Source organism: Lontra canadensis, unplaced genomic scaffold, assembly GCF_010015895.1.
Source record: "Lontra canadensis isolate GAN:19392208 unplaced genomic scaffold, GSC_riverotter_1.0 scaffold67, whole genome shotgun sequence".
In the NCBI taxonomy this organism is placed as follows: domain Eukaryota; kingdom Metazoa; phylum Chordata; class Mammalia; order Carnivora; family Mustelidae; genus Lontra; species Lontra canadensis.
The window spans coordinates 3307869-3331580 of record NW_022631061.1 but is presented as its reverse complement, the minus strand read 5'-3'; the positions used below and the strand labels follow the sequence as shown (position 1 = coordinate 3331580).

The window sequence follows — 23712 nt, the reverse complement described above, 5'->3', positions numbered from 1 at the left end:
GTATCCTTGCTCCAAAGTTGTAAGCCTCATAGAAACTACAGAAGCTTGGCACCTTTCTTTAGGTATATTCTGAAGGAGCCGTTAGAACCCTAAGCATTAAAACTTGGGAAACGGTGGTACAAAAGTAGGATATTAGATCTCCATTCATTTACTTTGTAAATATTTGCTATTAAGTTTCCAGTATGCCAGATACTGTGGCAGGTTCTTCTCTAAAAGCATAGTATGGACTAAGAGTTATAGCTCTTCAGATGCCAACAGATAAAAGTCAGTGCTTTAAGGGAAAATGCTGGGTCCCAAGATAGGAATAAAATGCTTGGAAAGAGAACTCAAATCAATAAATAACAATATACCCCTGATTTCAACAAAATATTTGATGACACAATAGAGAACAAGCTAATATTAACAATATTAAACCACTCAATGTGACCTTTATTTTCATTTTCTTGATCTCTTTACGTATTTTTAACCATTATTTGGTTAGCCATCTCAAACTCCTATAGGAACAAGGTAGAGTATAAATAGCAATAATGTCAGACTAAACAAATTAAGAACTCAAGGAATATGTGAATAAATGATTATGAAAAAGCAACTTAAATTGAAATCTAAAAAGCCAGCTTAACCAAAAACACCTCAATCTAAAATTATTTTTCCAGAGCCCAGGGAAGATGGCAGAGGAGTGGGGGACCCTAGTTTCATCTGGTCCCAGGAATTCAGCTGGGTAGCTATCAAATCATTCTGAACACCTGTGAACTCAACCGGAGATCTAAGAAAAGAATCACTGCAATTCTACAAATAGAAAAGCGATCACTTTTTGAATGGTAGGAGGTGCGGAGAAGTGAACCGAGGGGATATATCAGAAGATAAACCCTGGGGGGAAGGAGCCGCCATAAGCCAGATACCGGAAAGTGCTATAGCAGTGGGGTGCAAAATCAGAACTTACAAAAATCTGTTCCCATGTGTCTAAAAGGTGCTCAGGTGGTGAAGCAGGCAGAATACCAGGTGGGACAGCGTGGTCTCAGGATCCCCAAAAGAATGGGGGTGCCTGAGTGTGGCAGAGTTCCCAAGCATTGGAGTAGGGAAGTCAGCTGCAATCAGGGAGCTCAGGAGCGGGCTCTCAGTTCTGTGTTGCTATAAACCGTAAACCACAGCATGGTTGGTGGACTGCTGTCCGAGCAGTGGTGAGAGTCCCCTCCTTGCTCCCGGGCAGTGGCGCATGTGTGCGCTGCAGGAGTCTAAAGTTTGGAGACTCCACAGGGTCCTGTGCCTAAGATTAAAATGCTCAGTTACAGGCTGGGTGAACAAAGAGTGCAGAGGGAAACCAGGGAGACGAGAGTGACTGACTGCTTTTCTGTGAGGGCTTACTGAAGAATGTGGGTTGCGAATTGTCAGCTCCGGGGCTGAAGACTGGGACACAACCGTTCTCATCCTCTAAAACAGCGTGTAAAGCCTTCAGGGAACAGAAGCCACATACAGCAACCTGAAGCAGCTTACGCTCAGTCTGGCCCCCTAGCAAGGGGTGGGGCAACTCCGCCCAGGCCCCTCCCTCAGAAGACCTGCTGGAACATCAGGCCAATACCAAGTTTACACAGCACACAGAACAACAAAACTCCAGCACTAGGGGAAAACAGAATATAGAATTTGAGGTTTTTCTCTTTCATTAGGCTTGCAGTTTAATTTTTTTCCTTTTCAACTAGTTTCTTATTTTATCAAATCTTTTAATTCTTTTTTAATTTTCATTTTTCCATTTTACATATATATTCTTCATTTTTGGCCTCATTTCATCATATTCAATTTTATTTTTGTATATATGTAAGATTTTCTTTACAATTTTAGGATTTATTTTCTAACAAATAGACCAAAATACTCCCAGGACCTAGTGTATTACTCTGTTCAGTCCACCTGTTTGATTATATTCTTTTTTCCTTTTTTGGTTTCTGATCTCCTCTGATTTGTTTAGTACATATTTTCCTGGGGTCATGGTTGATATTTTTGTATTTTGTTTCCTTGTTCATCTGTTCTTCTCTGGACAAAATGACAAGATGGAAAAATTCACCGCAGAAAAGAGAACAAGAGGCAGTACTAACTGCCAGACACTTAATCAATATGGATACAAGAGAGATATCAGAGCCAGAATTCAGAATAACGATTATAAAAATACATCCATATTGAAAGTAAGGGGGTTGAAAACCATTTATCATGCTAATGGACATCAAAAGAAAGCTGGGATCCGGAGGGAGACAAACCATAAGAGACTCTAAATCTCACAAAACAAACTGAGGGTTGCTGGGGGAGGGGGATAGGGGAGGGTGGTGGGGTTATGGACATTGGGGAGGGTATGTGCTATGGTGAGTGCTGTGAAGTGTGTAAACCTGGCGATTCACAGACCTGTACCCCTGGGGCTAATAATACATTATATGTTTATAAAAAATTTTTTAAAATATTTTTTAAAAAACCATATAAATCATAAAAGAAAAATTGAGATATTTAACTACTTTGAATAAAATAATTTTGTTCATTAAAAGAAAAAAACAAAACAAAAGAAAGCTGGGGTGGCAATCCTTTTAGCAGACAAAACAGATTTTAAACCAAAGACAATTAACAGATGAAGAAGTTCACTATATCATAAAGGGTCTATCCAACAAGAAGATCTAACAATTGTAAATATTTATGCCCCTAACTTGGGAGCAACCAATTATATAAACCAATTAATAACAAAATTAAAGAAACACATTGATAATACAATAATAGTAAGGGACTTTAACACCCCACGCATGGCAATGGACAGATCATCGATGCAGAAGATCAACAAGGAAACAAGGCACGTTGGACAAGATGAACTTCACAGGTATATACTGAGCATCCCATCCTAAAGCAACCAAATACACATTCTTCTCAAGTGCATATGGAACATTCTCCAGAATCAATCACATACTGAGTGACAAATCAGATCTCAACCAGTACCAAACAACAGGAATTATTCCCTATTTTCAGACCATAATGCTTTAAAACTTGAACTCCATCACTAGAGGAAATTAAGAAGGAGAACAAGCACATAGAGGTTAAAGAGCATCCTATTAAAGAATGAATGGGTCAACCAGGAAATTAAAGAAGACTTTAAAAAATGCATGGAAACAAATGAAAATGAAAACACAACTGTTCAAAATCTTTGGGATGCAGCAAAGGCGGTCCTAAGAGGGGATTATAATAGCAATACAAGCCTTTCTCAAAAAACAAAAGTTTCAAATACAGAGCCTAACTTTACATCTAAAGGAGCTGGAGAAAGAAAAGCAAATAAAGCCTAAACCAAGCAGGAGAAGAAAATGAAAAAGATTAGAGCAGAAACCCATGAAACAGAAACCTAAAGAAGAGTGGAATATATCAACAAACTATGAGCTGGTTCTTTGAAAGAATTAATAAAATTGATAAATCCCTGGCCAGACTTATCAAAAAGAAAAGAGAAAGGACCCAATTAATAATATCATTAATGAAAGAGGAAAGATCACAACCAAACACCAAATAAATACAATTATAAAAACATATTATGAGCAACTATATGCCAGAAAATTAAGCAATCTGGAAGAAATGGATGCATTCTGAGAGATGTATAAACTACCAAAACTCAAACAGGAAGAAATAGAAAACCTGAGCAGACCCATAACCAGCAAGGAAATTGAAGCAATAATCACAAATCTCCCAACAAAAAAGAGTCCAGGGGAATTCTACCAAACATTTAAAGAAGAATTAATACCTATTCTTCTGAAGCTGTTTCAAGAAAATAGGAAAGGAAGGAAAACTAATAAACTCATTCTATGAGGCCACCATTACCTTGATCCCAAAACCAGACAAAGACTCCAATCAAAAGGAGAATTACAGACCATTATCCCTGATAAACATGGATGCCAAAATTCTCACAAAAATACTGTCCAGTAGGTTCCAACAGTACATTAAAAAGATTATTCACCACCACCAAGTGGGATCTATTCCTGGGCTGCAAGTGTGGTTCAACATCCACAAATCAATGTGACACACTACATTAATAAAAGAAAGGACAAGAACCATATGATCCTCTCAATAGATGCAGAAAAAGCATTTGACAAAATACAACATCCTTTCTTGATTAAAACTCTCCACATGTAGGGATAGAGGGAACATAGCTCAATATCATAAAAGCCATCTACAAAAAGCCCACAGCAAATACCATTCTTAATGGGCAAAAAGTGAGAGTTTTTCCCCAATGGCCAAGAACACGACAGGGATGCCCATTCTCACCACTGTTGTTCAACAGAGTACTAGAAGTCCTAGCCTGAGCAATTGGACAACAACAAAAAAAATTAAAGGCATCTGAATGGGCAAAGAAAAAAACTCTCACTCTTCACGGATGACATGATACTCTCTGTGTGGAAAACCCAAGACTCCACCCTAAAATTGCTAGAACTTATAGTGCACAGAATTCAGATGCATTTCTATACACTAACAATGAGACAGAATAAAGGGAAATTAAGGAATCGATCCCACTTACAATTGCATCAAGATACCTAGGAATAAACCTAACCAAAGATGCAAAGGATCCATACTCCATAAACTGTAGAACACTCATAGAAGAAACAAAGAAATGGAAAGAGGAGACAAAGAAATGGAAAAATGTTCCATGGTCATGGATTGGAAGAACAAATATTGTTAAAATGTCTATGCTACCCAAAGCAATCTATACATTCAATGCAATTCCTATCAAAGTACCATCAACATTTTTCACAGAGCTGGAAGAAATAATCCTAAAATCTGTATGAAACCAGAAAATAACCTGAAGCCAAAGGAAAGTTGAAAAAGAAAACCAAAGCTGGTAACATCACCATTCCAGACTTAAAGCTCTATTATTAAGCTGTAATCATTAAGGCAGTATGGTATTGGCATAAAAACAGACACATAGATCAATGGAACAGAATAGAGAGGCCAGAAATAGACTGTCAACTCTACGGTCAACTAATCTTCGACAAAGCAGGAAAGAGTGTCCAGTGGAAAAAAGATAGTCTCTTCAACAAATGGTGTTGGGAATAGTGGACAGCCACATGCAGAAGAATGAAACTGGACCATTTTCCTACACCACACACAAAAATAAACTCAAAATGGATGAAAGACCTAAATTTGAAATAGAAATCCATCAAAAGCCTAGAAGGGAACATGGGCATCAACCTCTTTGACCTCAGCCACAGCAACTTCTGGCTTGACAGATCTTCAAAGGCAAGAGAAACAAAGGCAAAATGAGCTTTTGGGACTTCAACAAGACAAAAAGCTTTTGCACAGCAAAGGAAACAGCCGACAAAACCAAAGACAACCAACAGAATAGGAGAGAATATTTGCAAATGACATATCTGATGAAGGGTAACATACATAATCGATAAAGAACTTATCAAACTCAAAACCCAAAGAACATATAATCCAGTTAAGGTATGGGGAGAAGACATGAACAGACATTTCTCCAAAGAAGACATACAAATGGCCAACAGACTCATGAAAAAATGCTCAACATCACTCAGCATCAGGGAAATGTAAATCAAAACCGTAATGTGATACCACCTCACACCAGACAGAATGGCTAAAATCAACAAGTCAGGAAACAACAAATATTGGTGAGAATGCAGAGAAAGGGGAACCCTCTTACACTGCTAGTGGGAATGCAAGGTGGTACAGCCACTCTGGAAAAAGTAGGGAGTTTCCTCAAAAAGTTAAAAATTAGAGCTACTTTACAACCCAGCACTACAGGGTATTTACCCCAAAGATGCATATTTGCAGGGGCACTTACACCCCAATGTTCATAGCAGCAATGTCCACAATAGCCAAACTATGGAAAAAGCCCAGATGTCCATCAACAGATGAATAGATAAAGAAGATGTGGTATGCAATAGAAACTATGGAAAGAACCTAGATGTCCATCAACAGATGAATGGATAAAGAAGATGTGGTATATATATATACAATGGAATACTATGCAGCCATCAAAAGAAAGGAAATCTTGCCATTTGTGATGACATGGATGGAACTAGAAGGTATTATGCTTAGCGAAATAAGTCAATCGGAGAAAGACAACTATCATATGATCTCCCTGATATGAAGAAGTGGAGATGCAACATGGGGGGCTTTTGGGGGTAGGAGAAGAATAAATGAAACAAGATGGGATCAGGAGGGAGACAAACCATAAGAGACTCTTAATGTCACAAAACAAACGGAGGGGGGCTGGAGGGAGAGGGGTAGGGAGAGGGTGGTGGGGTTATGGACATTGGGGAGGGTGTGTGCTATAGTAAGTGCTGTGAAGTGTATAAACCTGGCGATTCACAGACCTGTACTGGGCTAATAATACATTATATGTTTATAGAAAAAAAAATTAAAAAAAAAAAAGATGTGGTATGTATACAATGGAATAGTACTCAGTCATCAAAAAGAATGAAATCATGCCATTTGCAATGACATGGATGGAACTAGAGGGTATTATGCTAAGGAAAATAAATCAATCAGAGAAAAATGATTATATATTTCAGTCATAAGTGGGAAACAAAACAGAGAGAACATAGAGAAAGGGAGGGAAAAATAAAACAAGACAGAGTCAGAGAGGGTGACAAACCATAAAAGACTCTTAACTATAGGAAACTAACAGTTGCTAGAGGGGAGGTAGGTGGGGGGATGGGGTAACTGGGTGATGGACATTAAGGAGGGCACTTGATGTAATGGGCATTGGGTATTATGCAACTAATGAATCCCTGAATTCTACATCTGAAACTAATAATATACTATACGATTATTAATTGAATAAAATATAATTAAAAATAAAATCATGTCTCCAGAACAAAGTAATAGATAGACTCAGTAATATATTTAACCTTGTCAGAAGAATGGTATATCTGATTCTACATTGTACACTATCAATCAAGACATTATAAAAGAGATGACTAAGAAATAATCCAGGTAAATTACTCAGTAAAACAAGACAATGAACTTATTTCTTTTTCTATTCATAAAAGGGTATGGGAAAGTAGAAAACTAAAGAAAAACGTGTGGCAGGAACACCAGATAAAAATTAAGATAAACAAAGAGCATCTGAAGGTAAAGTAGCCAAATGCCTTCCTCTATTTTTCTGAAATAAAAAAATTTTTAATTAGAAAGTCAGCAAGCTGAAGAGAAAAACAGGTGTACTACCAATAATTACTCACTAAAATATTAACAAAATACATGACTCTTGTGGAGCTTATGCCCCACATAACCAGGGTAGGATGTGGTTAAGCACTACTGGAGAGGGATAAACAAAGTGTGAGACCCTAAGCTCCATGAGGAGAGAAACCATAGGCCTCGTTCCTGCTTTCTTTTCTTCTGGGGCTTTGGCAGCTGGCAAATAGTAGCCACAGAACAATGCTGGCCGGGTTAAACCACTGAGGAGAAACGTTGTGTGACAAGATGATAAATTAACTTTGGACACTCCATTATGGCCACAGTGAATTATGAAGGTATAAAAAAAATCTGTTAAATAATCCTAATTGTCATGTGTTCAGTCATATCATTATGGTCTAACAACTTACGACCTTTCTTAGTATTTATAAAGCAGCTCTTAATCCAAGAGAATTGGTCCCTATCCATGGGTAAAGATGCTGGGAGGGGAGAAAGTGAAATTACATAAGGTAAATACAGTATTTATAAGATATTTCATTTTTATCCTAATTTAGGATAATGATGGACATTCTGAATAAGAGTAGTACAAATTAAGGACTCACCTCTATCTGTATTGGGAATTCCCAGATCTACTGTAGGAATGGAACTTTCTGTGTGATCACTGTAGTATTCAATGACACTTGCCTGGCCCGCCCAGGTCTGCTTTACAATGGGGACTGAAAAAATGAGAGAAGTGACAGTCACCGGTACAGTTCTGAAGGAAAGCTTAGCACCATGAAGGGCAGCATAATCTCTTATTAAGGAGGAGAACCATTATTTGTTCTTCTTCAGGTATCCCAACCTGCTTGCTTTTCCTACTCCAAGAAATGTTCGGTTGTCAGTTGATGATAGCACCTGCATGGAACCCTCTTTTTGAGATGTTTTCAGTTTATGTTAGAACCCAACACTTCCCATTTCTGATGATTCCTCATTCCTTGAGCCCATGAGGTGATCCATTTCCTAGTCTGATTACACTGAAGGATTTTAATTTTCCTCTTTCCCCATAGGCTATTTCATTTAAAATTCAGAACTGGATTTTTCAAATGCTTCTTAGAGGGGTGGGGAATATTCTGGGTTTCTGGCTGAGATGCAAATATGTCTCCCTTAGGATGGGGATGGGGGCTTCTGAAATGACACATGTCCCCACCCAACGATTCCAAAAGAACCACGCAATCCTACCCAGGGCATGACCCTACCACTGAGAACCACTGCCTGGGAGAGTTGATATTCTTTATGCTACACTTCTGGAAAAACGTGGAAGAAGAAAGGTTGAGAACCACTGCAGATTTCTGACCTCAACCACTAACAGATAAATTGTTTTAATTAAAGAAACACAAACAACAGAAAACTTTCCTAGTTTTCTCTAATTTAGAGCTACTTTTAAGCTTCACCTATTTCCACATTTGACAGAATTCTTCCTGATCACTGATATTAATTCACCTGACCAAAGAGCTGCATAATTATTTTCTTATATATTTTTTTAGCTACTGTCTGTGCATCTCTAAATTTTGGAAGAGGTTTCTATTGTTTCAATAGAAAAAAAAAATCGTCATATCTCGATTATAAACCCTGGCAATTTAAGAACCTCCACACTAGTGAACTAAATCTTCAGGTCAGTATTTTGAGATTTTATCAGGTCATTTATCTTTCCCTTTTTCCCAGCACAAATAAAAATATATGCAAACACTCCCAATGCAATGCCAACTTTAAATGTTTAGCTATGCAAGTCAACACACTCAGAGTCAAAGTCAGACAGCCCTTTGTATATAAAACACAAAAGGCACCATTTTCTCCATTATTCACCAGCTTTTAAGAAAGACAGAACTATGAATTCTGGACATTTATTACAATCTCTAAGTTACCTATTTTAACCCACTAAATAACTTTTAGGGCTTACAATACAATTTTTCTGCAATCCTGAAAAGGCAGAGATTTCTTCATGTCAAAATGGACAAAGATGCATAAATAACAGATAAGGCTGCCTGAGTGATTAGGGAGGGGGAAGAAAAACAAATCCTCTTCTACTTTCACATCCCAACACAATGAAAGCCTTCACCTTGTCACCACAGTGGCAGTCTGCCATGGGTATCACACGCAGGAGGACTTACCCAGAAAGTGCCTGCTGCAGCTAATTCACTCCTGGGTAAAATGTCCTCCCTTGCGTGACGCTGGAAGAAGCTGTGAGGAAAGGTCAACAATTTTCCTCAGTCCACAGCCCTCAGCTGTGCAAAAGTCTGCTTTCACTGTCCTCAGCCGTTAGCCTCCAGTTCCCTTTTGCTCTAATGACTTTATTAAACAGCAGAAATGTTTCTTCTCGGTTGATTTAAGTAACATTAAAATCAAGTGTGAGTGAGTTCTTTGCTGTACCTAACTACTTGCTTTCAGTTGTTTGAAACAGCTGAAACAGAAATTTCACTTAAGGTAAGAATTCCTATACGAATCGTTCCCCATAGCAGGCAAGTGCCCAGGATGTAGTAGATGCTCAACAAATAGTTGAATTTTGTAGAAGTTCTCACAAAAGGCTTAGGACTATCTCTGGAACTAGTTTAAAGGAAGGTTTTATTCATAAAGGCAATTCATCATTTGGTACAAGACTATTGCCACCATTACCAATTGTATAAAAATACACCAGCCATTTTAATATAGTAGGATGCTATGATTCTATAATCCCAAAAGCATTCAACAATTTTTATCATCTGTCGCCTCATCACTATAGCTCCTGAAGCATTTGTCATATCTGCCAGCTATAAAGAATTCAAAGCTAAGGCTAAGTCTTCTATAACAGCAGGTAAAACCTTTACCTTTAACTAGGGTTGATTCTAAATTACCTAAAACTTTTAGAGTATTGGTCAATTTCATTAGCAATGTTTGAATTCTAAATTGAATTCATTCTAGTTATAAAATATTTTATACTGAGGCACTGGGTTCCCAAGTATATTAAACTGTGAGAAAATATTTCAATATAGTTACATGATCTATTATCTCATTTTCAATACAGAGAAGCATACTTTCTATCCCCTAATAAAACACTAGTGAACGCCTCTTTCAAGAAGGCTTACCACAGGATAACTTGCAATTGGAGCGAAGTAAAACTTGTGCTATTAAAGAAAAAACAATCCCCGCTGCACAGATGGCGTAAATCTTCCACATGGCTTTACAGACTCGAAGCAGGAAATGTGTCTCGCTAGGAGGCACAGAACACACATTTTTACCCCTGGTGAATTTACTTGCAAAACTGATTACAAATGAAAATACACTAGACCCTTAGGCACTGTACAAAGACTACCACACAATCAAATGTGAATGACTTTCGATGTTAAGAAATCTGCTATTTTCACTCGACAAATACTCTTCCTGTCTCCATATACACATCAGTGACAAAACCCTGCTTGCTCCTCTCTCCTCCGAAAAGGGTTAGAGACACACACCCTGATTTTAGAGATGAGGTATACCTAAGCCTGAAAGGCACCCCTCGGGGCTGGTCTAAAACAACATGTTCGGGCAACCTTGGAACCTCTCTATCTGTTCAACAGCCAGGGGGCGATCTGAGCGGGGCAGCCCCCGTCTCCCTCCCTCTCTTCAATAATCTAATGACATCATTTGAGCTGCACTGTAATCCACGCCTCATGTCTGAAATAAGCAGACTGCAGCCCAGGACCTGTCAGCCTCTCTAACCACACACGTCTTTCCATAAGCCTGCTCAGATGGGCCTCTTTCTGACAAGATGACTGCGGTAAAGGTAACAGGGTGTTTTTTGTTTTTTCAATCTGAAAGGAATAAAGTGTTTATTTTTAGGTGCTCAGGAAGCTGTGAAAAGGAACGAAAGGCTGAGCAAATAGCAATTTTACCTCATTAATCAGGGGGACTGCAGCGGGAGAGACTCTCACGACCCAGCACTTGAAGAACAAAGCGGTGACTGCCACCAGATACTTAAGACACGCACAGGAACGGCGTGGCAACTGGTGCAGAGAGAATTCTTAACATTTTCTGACAGCTCACGTCACAGTAGAAAAACACATAACCCAAGAGGAAGTGAACAAGCTGAATATTAAAACTCGAGACCTTCTCCTTGCTTAAATATAATTTTACATGCTATGCCTAATTTGCTTTATATAAGACGTTTAAAGTTTCTTTAAAACCCTAGTAACTGCTTGCATCTCAAGAGCGTGTTGCTATTTCAATGGTATCAATATGTATTTCTTTCTTAAGCCAAAAGATAGAATATATTTTTGCTGTGTCCTAAGAATGCTTTATTACATTTGAATCAGAATCCGGACGCAAAGCAGTTACATAAATGCTTGTTTCAACGTTAAGCAAAAAAGGTACAAGACGTTAAGTAATTTTTTTTTAATTTCAGAACTTGGGGTGCCTGGGTGGCTCAGTGGGTTAAGCCTCTGCCTTCAGCTCAGGTCGTGATCCCAGACTCCTGGGATCGAGTCCCAGGCTATCTGCTTGGCAGGAAGCTTGCTTCCTCCTCCTCCTCTCTCTCTCTCTCTCTCTCTCTCTCTGCCTACTTGTGATCTCTGTCAAATAAGTAAAATCTTAAAAAATAAATAAATAAATAAATAAATAAATTTCAGAACTTGCCTTATTACCATTCTTCATTAAGAATATAAAAAATGAGTTCAGTGTGTATTTTCCCTTACCAAACTGACGGGAGCCTTTAACAGAACATGCCATCCCTCACCCTTACCTTGGACATGGCCAGCATTGTAAGGAGCCAGGAATGGGGGACATCACAAGGGGTCTTCTGCTGTCCCCAGGGGCAGTGCACCCACAAGTGAGAACCTGCTACCAGATACATCACCAATAGTATAGCCAACTCTCAGTTTTTCAAGATAAATATACAGTCTTATCTATGGGTGTTGTTTTCTTTTTCTTGTCATTTGGCCTTTGTAACTTCAAGGGTTTCTATCACAAAGTTCATGGGGAAAGAATGAAGAAAAAACCCACCCCACTCCATGTACTGGGCTTGACTAGAGCAGTCAAATGCTTGGACAGGAGTGGCAGCCTGAATGCCCAGCTTGCTTTATATTTTAGATCCTCTGTGGATTTCAACTTCTGGCTCTCCCCCCCCCGCTTGCTACTGAAAATAAAAAAGCCTACTTTCCCACCTTCTGGCCAAGTCAAAAAGGACCTTGAGCCTAGCAGAACGTCAACATGAATATACAATATCATTTATCAAGTGTTAAGACTGTAATACATCCAAGGAGATGACAGTACAGCTGTGCTGTGGCAAAGAGAATTGGGGATTTAGAGCCAGAAACCCTGAATCCCAGCTCTCCTACTCAACAGTCTATAAGAACAGGGGCCAGCTGTGTCTTGTCCCACACTCAGCTTTCTCTACATGATCAAAGGAATAACATTAATTATCACATCATCAGGAATTGTCACCATGAAGGCAGATGATACAATGTATGTAAAAAAAAAAAAAAAACCAGAAAATGTAAAGAAGATGAGCAGACGCAATTAATACAGTGTTGTCCTTGTAACTAATAGGATTACTGGGTAATTCTCTGGGCCAACCAGTGGTTAGACTAGCCTTCCAAAAGGAGGAGAGGAGCCCAGTGGCCTCGCAGGCTTGCTTCCATCCAGCGATATGGACATCAAAGTCGCTAAAATCCTGCTGCCTCAACATCTTTTCAAACATTCAAGCTTAAAGATGGCTTGCCACAGAAACCCAACCATGAAAGCCTCATAATATCTTTTAATTAAGTCTCAGGCTTCAATGACCCCAGATTCAGATTCATATCAACGAATCAATGCATCCAGCTTTGGAAGGTTTGGTTTTAATGCTCTTAACAGGCTTTTTAGATTTGTAATTTTTAAAGACCTTTGACTTGAAATTCAAATATAAAAGCATTTGATGGATACCTGAAAAGATTATCTGACCCTGATGCAAATAAGAAAGCAATAAACTAGATCATTCAAAATTACTAAATTAAAATCAGCAAACTTCTTTTTCATTTCTGTAAAATATGAAGAATACAACCAGGGATGGTCCCTATTTACTGCTTTACAGTCACTTGAAAAATGTTTCAAAAGAGAAAATATCACTACCACCACTGTTCTTAACATCAATATTATGAAAACAGTCACTACTCCCAAGTGCAGCTTCAGGATCAAATAAATCAATTTGAACACTTCTGTTAGCTGTTTAAAAAAAAAAAAAAAAAGGCAGTCCCTTCATTCATTTCCTTTGATACTTTATAAAATATATCAAAAATTATCCCCAAATGCCCTTCCAGATTTTAAAAAAAGCAAAAGGATATTAAATCTATGTTAATTTTTGTGAATGATGAAAATTTTAACTTCTATATTGATTTTTAATAGTCTTTAGGACTCCCTTATATAACGAGTGCCTATATTAGACTGATTGAATAGGACTTGGCACCTTATGTGACTATTTTAGGTAAATATGAAGGTTTATAGTTACATACTTATATGATACTGTACAACATCACCAGATTCTAATTGATGTTAGTATCTTAATATTTCAATCCCAAATTATACTATTTTTTATTTGGAAAACGTTCCCCTTTAAAGTATAATTTATAAGTCCCATATTATCAAATAAATTATATAAATGAAATTCCCCCATAGCTCCAATCCCCTGAAAACGACAGCTGGCTTAGAAATCTCTTCTACATAAATATCACACTCTTGATGAAATCGACAGTCTTTTCATGGAAAAAAAATTAAAATATATGCTAAAATTAGAAAATGCAAAAGACTGTCTAATTTTCAATTTCAGGAAAGTGCAGCTTGAAATAAGGCAAAAAAAGAAAGAAATTATGTCTACTTATATTTAGGACGTGCTTTTTCTTTTACATTATCACCATAACTTAGTAGAATTCTGTAATAACACCAAAAAGTTGAATAAAAACAACATTCATCTGCATGCCAAGATCTTCTTAAGAAGGGACCACTCCGTATAAGCCACCTATTGCCTTTTCTGCAATATAATCCACTCATGAGCAAATATGTATCTTTAGAAGTTCCAGTGTGTGCATCCACCATAATGTAAAAAGAAGGATTAGTCTTGGAGAAAACATCCTTTTTTTGGCATTCTCCCACCTTGAAATCCCCTCTAACATTCCTCATACAGTTCAGAGCCGGTGCATGGACATAAATAGGACATTGTTCTGCAAAATGGATTGTTATTCATGCATCATGTCCAAGATTGCCACAGCTGTGCTTTCCCATTTCCAATTTAAAACACTGTTCTGAACGGTATTCAGAAGGGCTAGGGCCACTCATGTTTTGATACAAAACGGTCCCTTCTAATTGATCTTAGTTATTGAAATGGTACGATGAGGAACACAAGCTAAATAACTGTTTTCATTCCAACAATGTATGTGTCGTTATCTCTTTCTTGAGTTTCTAGCTGGCTTGTACTTTTTTTTTTTTAAGGCAGTTGGGATTTTATAAGTTCAGGAAAAATGAGTAACACAAAACATACTTCTATCGCTGTGAAATTTCTTGCATGTTTTTACTGCGAAAAATATATCCTCTTTCTTCACTGGATTTCCCTAGAAAACAAGAAAACATATGTGTATGTATGAGTCCGTGTCATATCAACACCCACACTCACACCCCTATTAGATCTCGCATGCCACAGAGGTGACCTTCACCAACGTCAAGGACATTAATCCTGTTTCTAGGATTAAGTTTCTGGGGAAACAGGAACTATAATTCAGCTGACAAGACCTCTGACGTCAGCCAGACCTGGGCCTGAATCCCAGCCCTGCCCTGTACTCACTGTGTCACCCAGACAATATTCTTCAGCTCTCAACTTCAGTCTGCTTATTTAGAAGATGGTCAGAATAACCACCAGTGAAGCCGCTTTCATTGCTATATTTATTCAGCACATTCTAACTGCCCAGTAAATGTTAGTCACCTTCCCTTTCCTTTTTCCAGCTGGTGAAGATTTTGATAAAGGGAGAGAACCAGTGGGCTGTGTTCCTGTATAATAGGAGCTGACTCCCTCTTGGGGGACTGGTCTCACTTTGATGTTGAAAGTATTTTTATGGCCCCTTTATTGTTTACCCAAGTCTAAGCTACAGCAAAATTCTGTCTTCTGTCAACGGGACAATTACTTCAAACACTTAGGTGCAAGGAAGGAGGGGCAATTACGGAGCCCTGAGCCAGCCCAGCCCCAGCTGGCCACTCAGATGAAAGGGACACATGGGGAGACTGTGGACAGCCTACATTCAAGGCCACGGATGGCTTCGTGGGGTGTTCTGACCCCTTTATCAAATGTCTTAGGCCTTTAATAATATTCAATCATGACTCAAACATCATCTGGGGCCAGTTTATGGTGACATTTAAACACAGCTTTGTCATATTACTCAAGACACTAGGAGGCTGACCCCACCAGACTGCCCAAAAGAGCATTAAAGAACAAGCAAGCATCATGTCTAGAAAGACAGGATTTCCCCCTCAGGAACTGAGCAAACATTACAGATTCTCTCCCATTACTGCAATGTGTGGGTGTGTGTGTGCACGCGCACACGTGTGTGTGTATACATATATTCATTTTTGAATATGCCACACACAGACTTCTGTGTGACTGCCTTCAGAAGAACAGACAACATTTGAGGGGGATGAATATGTTTTCTCTTCGGAGGAAGAACTGTTAACCTAGTGAGTTTCAGGGGTCTTCAGGCTCATCCTGGGAACTGGACCTAGGGTACACTGAAACAAGTAAGATCATTCTGAAAGTTCTGCTGGACAGTGGCAGCTGAGATCAAATTAAGGTCTCCAGCTGAGAGGAGATGGGCTTGGGGAGAAGGCTTAAGTGTAGCAGGAAATGTCTGAAATCATCCTTCTAGGAAATGGAATAGATATTCCAGGAGACACATGCTGAATCCTCAACAAGGGAAATGACTCCAGGCACACTGACTCGGAAGAGCTGTGGCAGGCAGTTCTGCATGGAGCCTCGGGAGTGAGTCGGTGCCCTCAGGGTCCTCACTGCCCCTCCCCCCAAGTCACTGTGTGACCCTGAACAAGTACTTCTAGTCCTTTCTCTTCTCATGTGTCAACTAGGATAACAACAGTACTCACCTGATAGGGCAGTTACTAGTAAGAAGTATGGTATCTACTTCTTAGCTGACACGTAAGTAGAAACTTAAAGTCCTAGGACAATATTATGCATAGCATGTAGATTTTCCTTTGATATGTAGGGAAGCCTTTCTTCTATACTTACGCAAAGTGGTAGAAAAGAATGGAAGGTGGTAGCACAGTAGGAGTCCACAGCCTCTGTACAAAACTCAGGCACTGGAGTAAGGGGAGGCCCATTGCCTTTGTCCCAGATGTAAAGGGCAATCTGTCAGGACAGGAGCCGGCAACAAATGAAAGAACTTGGCCAACACCGCAAGTGTTAGAAGGTACAAAATATGTCAAGGAAAAGCAGACCATGTCTTCTACAGAGCACTAAGACTGAACCGAATCAATTTGACAATATTCAACAGATTTTTTTTTTACATATAAAAATAGTAATTTCATGTGGATCAATATAATCTTTTATTAACAAGAATCCATATTCTTGTTCATATTCTGAACACCAAATAATTCCAAAGCTGTCATAAGCAATTTCAGGGAAGTGATTTTAGGGTTTCTAAAACATCGCAGTAGAAGATGAAAGAAATTATTACCATGAGGCTGGTTTTCTGCAGTATGGTAATTACACACCTTGACTAACAGCCTTGCTGGAAACATCTAAAACTGTTGGATAAAATATCTTTAAAATAATTTAAATGGATTGCTAAATTTCCATAATAGTATGGAACTTGTGAGGACAAAACTGCAAAAGGAAGAGCCTGGGGAAAATGGCATCAAGGGTAGTATCCCTCAGTAGGTAGATGGTGAACTGTGGTGATGCTGAGTTTCTGACAGGAGTTAAGAAAATAAAGCCCAAGACTCACCCAAGGCGGAGAGTGTTTAAGAGCAAACCCCACATAAATCTGGGACGTTGGAACTAGATGGAGGGGGAAAATATCATCTCCAAATCTCCTCTGAGATTTTGTAATCAAAACCCAGGCCTCCCTAATGTGTGCCACTAATGTGGTCCAAAACACTTCAAACAGTTATTTAAAATGGTCCCAAATTAGTATAATCCTGTAGCAATAGGAAAAACAAATGCAAATCTTTCCACCTTAATGTAGGACTCAGAAGATTAGCACAGATACAGTTTGAAGCAAGACTACTCAGAGAAAAATCACAAAAAGCACAGGGACGTGAGCTGATCACCAAGAACCAGCAGACACTACATCATCAGACCCAAAAGTCTGCAGGTCTTGGAATTATCAAACACAGGTTATAAAATTACTATGTTTAATACATTTTCATAAAGAGAAAACATTCAAACATAAGCAAATTTTTAAAAATTATATAAAATAAGCAAATTTGAAAAGAAGGAGCTAAACTTCTAAAAATAAAAAACAGTAAAGAAAAATTTAATGATTAGGATAAGCAGAGTATTAGACACTGGTGAATAAAAAATCAGGGAATTAAAAGATGAAAGTCCCCCAATTATCTGAAATGTAGCACAGCAGAAACAGAGATGGGAAAAGTAAAAGAAAAAATTCAGAGTGCTGGCACACATCTACACATCCAGGAGGCAATAACAGAAAGAATGGGGGTGAGAACATGCTTGAAAAAAGAATGGCTGAGAATTTCCAAAAATTACATAACAATCCTATTATAGAAAGGGTCAATGAATCCCATGTAGGATGTTAAAAAAAAAAAAAAATGTCAGCACCTAGACATCTCATAGTGAAACTGCAGAATATCAAAGACAAATAGTCTTAAAGGCAGGCAGAGAGAAAGATTACCTACAAAGAAGCCACATGAGACTGATGCTGATTTCCCAACACCACAGCAATAACAGGAACCAGAACAGTGTAGTAAAGCCAGAGTGATGACAGAAAATGATGGACAACCCAGAATTGTAAACACAAGGTAACTATGTTTAAAGAACAAAGTCAATATAAATTTTTTAAAGGGAAAAAAATTGAGAATGTACCACCCCACTGAAGGAAACACTAAAGGATGTGCCTCAGAAGAATAAAAATGATCCCACCAGGGTGCAGCTGCCCTGGAAAACAGTATGGAGGCCCCTCAAAAAGTTAAAAACAGAGCTACCCTACAACCCAGCAATAGCAATACTGGGTATTTATCCAAAGGATACAAATATAGTGATTCAAAGGGGCACCTGCACCCCAAGGTTTATAGCAGCAATGTCCACAATAGCCAAACTCTGGAAAGAGCCCAGATGTCCATCGAAAGATGAATGGATAAAGATGAAGGTATATATACACAATGGAATACTACTCAGCCATCAAAAAGAATGAACTCTTACAATTTGCAGTGACATGGATGGAACTAGAGAGCATTATGCTAAGAGGAAATAGGTCAATCAGAGAAAGACAATTATCATATGATTTCACTCAAATGTGGAATTTAAGAAATAAAACATGAACACAGGGGAATGGAAGAAAAAATAAAATAAGACTAAATCAGAGAGGGAGACAAACCATAAGACACTCTGAACTCTAGGAAACAAACTGAGGGTTGCTGGAGGGGAGGTGGGTAGGGGATGGGTAACTGGGTGACAGGCATTAAGGAGGGCACTTGATGGAATGAGCACTGGGTGTGATATGCAATTGATGAATCACTGAACATTACCACTGAAACTAATAATGCACTATATGTTAATTAATTGAATTTAAATTTTTTAAATGTAAAAAAAAAAAAAAAAATGATCCCACCTGGCAGGTCTTTGAAGTAAGATGGGATACTGAGCAAAGGCACTGGCAAATACATGGTGAAGCTATTACAAATACGAATTGCATAAAATAAAGATAATATTTAAGTTGCAGGGTTTAGGAAAAGAACAAAAGTACTAAATAACAAAGAGCATTTAAACTGGTAAGGGGAGGGGCGCCTCGGTGGCTCAGCAATTGAGCATCTATCTTCAGCTCAGGTCATGATCCCAGAGTCCCTGACTGGAGTCCCAGGATCAAGTCCCACATGGGGAATCCCCACTCAGCGGGGAGTTCTTCTCCCTCTGACCCTCCCACTTCTTGTGGTTTCTCTCACTCGCTCTTTCAAATAAATAAATAAAATCTTTAAAAAAAAAAATTGGGGAGGGAATAATCAGAGTTCAATTATTCTAAGTCCCTTGAATTTAGGCCATGAATTACTTAGCCTTTGTTAGGTTAAGAATGCATGTTAAAATATTTAAAAATAACCAGTAAGGTACAGAAATGAAGACCGAATTTCCAAAACAGCAGAGGAGGAAAAAATGGAAAAAGAAAGAACAAAAAACAATCTATATAGAAAGTAAGGAAGTGTTTAAAGGAGCCAGAGAGAAAATGAGAAGGATAAAATGAAGTGTTAGAAATCAATTCAAATATAAAGGTAATCATGTTCAATGTAAGTGTAAATTTGCTACCTGGTTTAAAGACAAAGACTGGCAGACTGGGAGGAAAAGAAGATATGTCCTCTCCAAGAGAAGCACATCTAAAAGAGGACACAAAGGGGCTATAAGAAAAAGATGAGAGACAATTAAAAAGCAAACCTGAAAAGAAAGCCAGTATAAAAACAGTCACAGCAACAAAATACATGTTAGGGCAAAGAGCATGACAAGAAATAAAGATGAATTCATAAGAAGACTTAAGGATTCTAAACTTGCATGCAATTAATTAACATAGTCTCAGAGGGAAAAAAGCAAAAGTTGGCAGTTACAAGAGGAGATATTATCAAATGCACCATTATTATGGAAAATTTTCCCATTCCTCTCTTAATAAATGATAGATCAAGCAGACAAAAGAAGAAGGATGGGAGGGAGGAGGGAAGGAAAGAAAGAAGGGAGGAAGATTAATTTATTATATTCAATCTATTTCTTCCTTAATCTCATAAAGAGAATACTATACCCCCCAAATTATAGCATATACATCTTTTCCTCCATTTATGAAGAGTAAACATGAACCAGGCCACAAAATAAGCCTAAAAACATTTCTAACAATTGTTATATAGACCACACTAATGCTAAGCTAGAAATCAGTAATACAACACAATAACACACACAAATATCCTGGCTCGCCATGAAAAATGTATTTTTTAAAGTGGGTCACAGTAGGGACGCCTGGGTGGCTCAGTTGGTTAGGCGGCTGCCTTCGGCTCAGGTCATGATCCCAGCGTCCTGGGATCGAGTCCCGCATTGGGCTCCTTGCTCAGCGGGGAGCCTGCTTCTCCCTCTGCCTCTGCCTGCCATTCTATCTGCCTGTGCTCACTCTTGCTCTCTCTCTCTCTGACAAATAAATAAAATCTTTAAAAAAAAAAAAATAAAATAAAAAAAAAAATAAAGTGGGTCACAGTAAAAAAAAAATAAAAAAAATAAAATAAATAGTTTAAAAGCCTCTGCCCTAGAGAAATCCCTGCTCAGGATCATCATGACACACGTCCACAAAACGCAGAAATGTAATGAGTGTAATAGCAGAAAACGCAGAGTGGTGCAGAAGCAGCCCGCCACCAGAGAACAGGTAAGCTAACTGCTCTGGTCTCCGGAGAGACTCCTGCTCAGAGTGGAAAAAAGTTCATCAGAACTGCCGCACATATCCACATGGATGAGTTTCAAGTCAGAACAATACCCGTGGTACACTTTCATTTATCCGAAGTCCCAAAAGGGTGAAAAACTGCATACTGTCTTATTCGGAGGCACAGTCATATGCTGTGGAAGAGGAAGAAAAGGAAGAGAGAATTCAAGAAAGTGTTTACTAGAAAGAATGAAAGGAACGCAGGAATGTCACAGTCAGGGAGCTTTAAAGTGACTGATGATGTTCTAGCTCTTTAAACCAGGTGGTGATTACATAGATATTTTGACCTATCCTCATACTTTCCACATACATTAGAAACAGGTTTTTTTAGGTATTTCGTGTTTAATAGATTCCTGAGTCTAAGTATCTATACCAAAGTAAACTCTTCGTTAAAACTAAGTAGACCTGCGCTTTCAATTAGTCGTTCTTTCCTTTCTATGGAACAGAAGAACAGTTTTTTACATGTATATTTCTCCCCCAATAAGCTTTTTCATCACATGCCGTCAGCCGGAAGGTAAAGCCTTGTGCGTGCCCTTTTTGCTACTGGTATGCTGCCAGCACTCCTGGCCTGAGGGACATGTCAAGATTGACCCCACTGCCCTAAGATTCAGGTTCCCGAAGAGTGAAAGGTGACAATGTTCCAGTCCGATGTGCCTGTGAATGAAACCCACGAAGAAACCTTCTTAACAACGATCCACCTAAAGATACAAATGTAGTGATACGAAGGGGCATGTGCACCCGAATGTTTATAGCAGCAATGTCCACAATAGCCAAACTATGGAATGAACCTAGATGTCCATCAACAAATGAATGGATAAAGAAGATGTGGTATAGATATACAATGGAATATTATGCAGCCATCAAAAGAAATAAGAGCTTGCCATTTGCAACAACATGGATGGAACTAGAGAGTATTAGGCTGAGGGAAATAAGTCAATCAGAGAAAGACAATTATCATAAGATCTCCCTGATATGAGGAATTTGAGAGGCAAAGTGGGGGGTTTAGGGGGTAGGGAAGGAAAAAATGAAACAAGATGGGATCGGGAAGGAGACAAACCATAGAGTCTCTTAAGCTCACAAAACAAACTGAGGGTTGCCGGGGGTGGGGGGGCAATATGGAGAGGGTGGTTGGGTTATGGACATTGGGGAGGGTATGTGCTATGGTGAGTGCTGTGAAGTGTGTAAGCCTGATGATTCACAGACCTGTACACCTGGGGCAAATAATACATTATATGTTAATTTAAAAAAAATAACAACGATCCAGGAATGATTAAAGCCTCCAGGATGATTGGTCACTAAATGTCCACTAAATGCCCAGGGATGCTGGGGTTCCAACTAGCATGCCACGCACAGCTGCCTACTTGGAACCAACTGGCTCAGTTCTGCCCCAGAGGGCCAAGGACAGAGACATGACCATGGCATTGTACAGCCAAAGTACCAAATAAGAGCAAAGGTGCTTTGATGGCAGTTTTGCATGTTTTTAGAAATCCACCTTTGTACCCATCCACCTAGCTTAAAAAAAAAAAAAATCAAGAATCACAGAGGAGAATCGAGAATCTTTTTCACTGCTCCTTCTCCACCTACATGATAAAAATGAGCTTTACAGAGAAAGACCTAATTTACTGGAGAAGAATTACCTCGGTGGGGAGAAAAGACATAGAAGCATTGGGTGGGGAGGGATATGCTGTCAGGGAATAAAAAACACCTTTTACATTAAAACACATGAAGTCTTGATTACTGAGACTTTTAGCAAAGAAACAATGACGTACCTCATGTTTCAAATCTATCGTAAAGTCGGACTTCAGGGATTCACTCTTTAACCTCTTGGTAAGCCTAGAAAATAGATACAATTTGAGGGTTTCTTTTTTATTAATCAGAGGAAGCATCGAACAAGAATAACACATTGAGACTTTCTAATGTTTGAAAACAGATTACGAGCACACATTTTAAGACAAAATTAAGAGTTTCACATTTCCTTGAGGCAAAGCACTGTGAAAATGGAATTATTTGTTGAGTAGGAAATGAATGCAAGCCTTTTTGCAAATGCAGCATTCCTTGTTTAAACATCTGGCAAATACGATAAAATATAATAGAGAAAATTAAATGTCTTGTGTAAAACAAAGCTTGTTGACTCCCGGTAAGTGTATTGACTCCTGATACAGAAAGAAGACAGAAAAGAAAAAAAAGCTTGCATGATAGAGAAACAAAAGTTGCTACTTTTCAGGCTCCTGCTTTTAATAATCCAAATCAACTCCAGCTTGTGGAGTTTTTAGGGGAAGAGAGCATATGGTTTACGGAAAGAAGAAAAAAAAAATTTCAAGCCCTTCTCTTTTTTTTTTTTTTTTTTTTTAAAGATTTTATTTGTTTATTTGACAGACAGAGATCACAAGTAGGCAGAGAGGCAGGCAGAGAGAGAGGAAGGGAAGCAGGCTCCCCGCTGAGCAGAGAGCCCGATACGGGACTCGATCCCAGGACCCCGAGATCATGACCCGAACCAAAGGCGGCGGCTCAACCCACTGAGCCACCCAGGCGCCCCTCAAGCCCTTCTCTTAAGGAAATCTTCAGCGGCTCCTTTCAGTGCAGAGGAGAGCCCCATCATTCCCTTCTACTGCCCCCTAGCTTCTCCACACTTGCCCATGACACCCACAGCATACACCTGCCAGCTGTTTTCTCTAGCTTTACCTCTGCCTAGCACACCCACACCCAACCTTCACCTGGCAAACCTTTCTTCAAGGTCCAACTCAAGGGCACCTTTTCTGTGGAACTTTCCCAGACTTGCCCACCAGCATAGATGGAAATCCTTTGCTCCCGGAATAGGAAGCAAGCTCTCTTAACCTTATCACACATGTCCCATCCTGTTGTACATCCGTCCCTCTCTGTGCTACAGCTTCTTTGTAACACCAGCATGGCCCACTGT

At 38.9% G+C, this 23712-nt stretch overlaps 1 protein-coding gene across 1 annotated transcript in view; it reads right to left on the bottom strand.

Moving 5' to 3' along the window:
- Nucleotides 1–23712, bottom strand: part of B3GLCT (beta 3-glucosyltransferase) — a 115809-nt gene that overhangs the window by 32923 nt on the left and 59174 nt on the right. The window contains exons 8-11 of the mRNA XM_032880007.1: nt 22565–22628; nt 16403–16522; nt 14657–14726; nt 7758–7871 (exon numbers count right to left, since the gene is read on the bottom strand). Of these exons, the coding sequence (XP_032735898.1) occupies nt 7758–7871; nt 14657–14726; nt 16403–16522; nt 22565–22628 (368 nt within the window). The remainder of the gene's footprint in view (nt 1–7757; nt 7872–14656; nt 14727–16402; nt 16523–22564; nt 22629–23712) is intronic.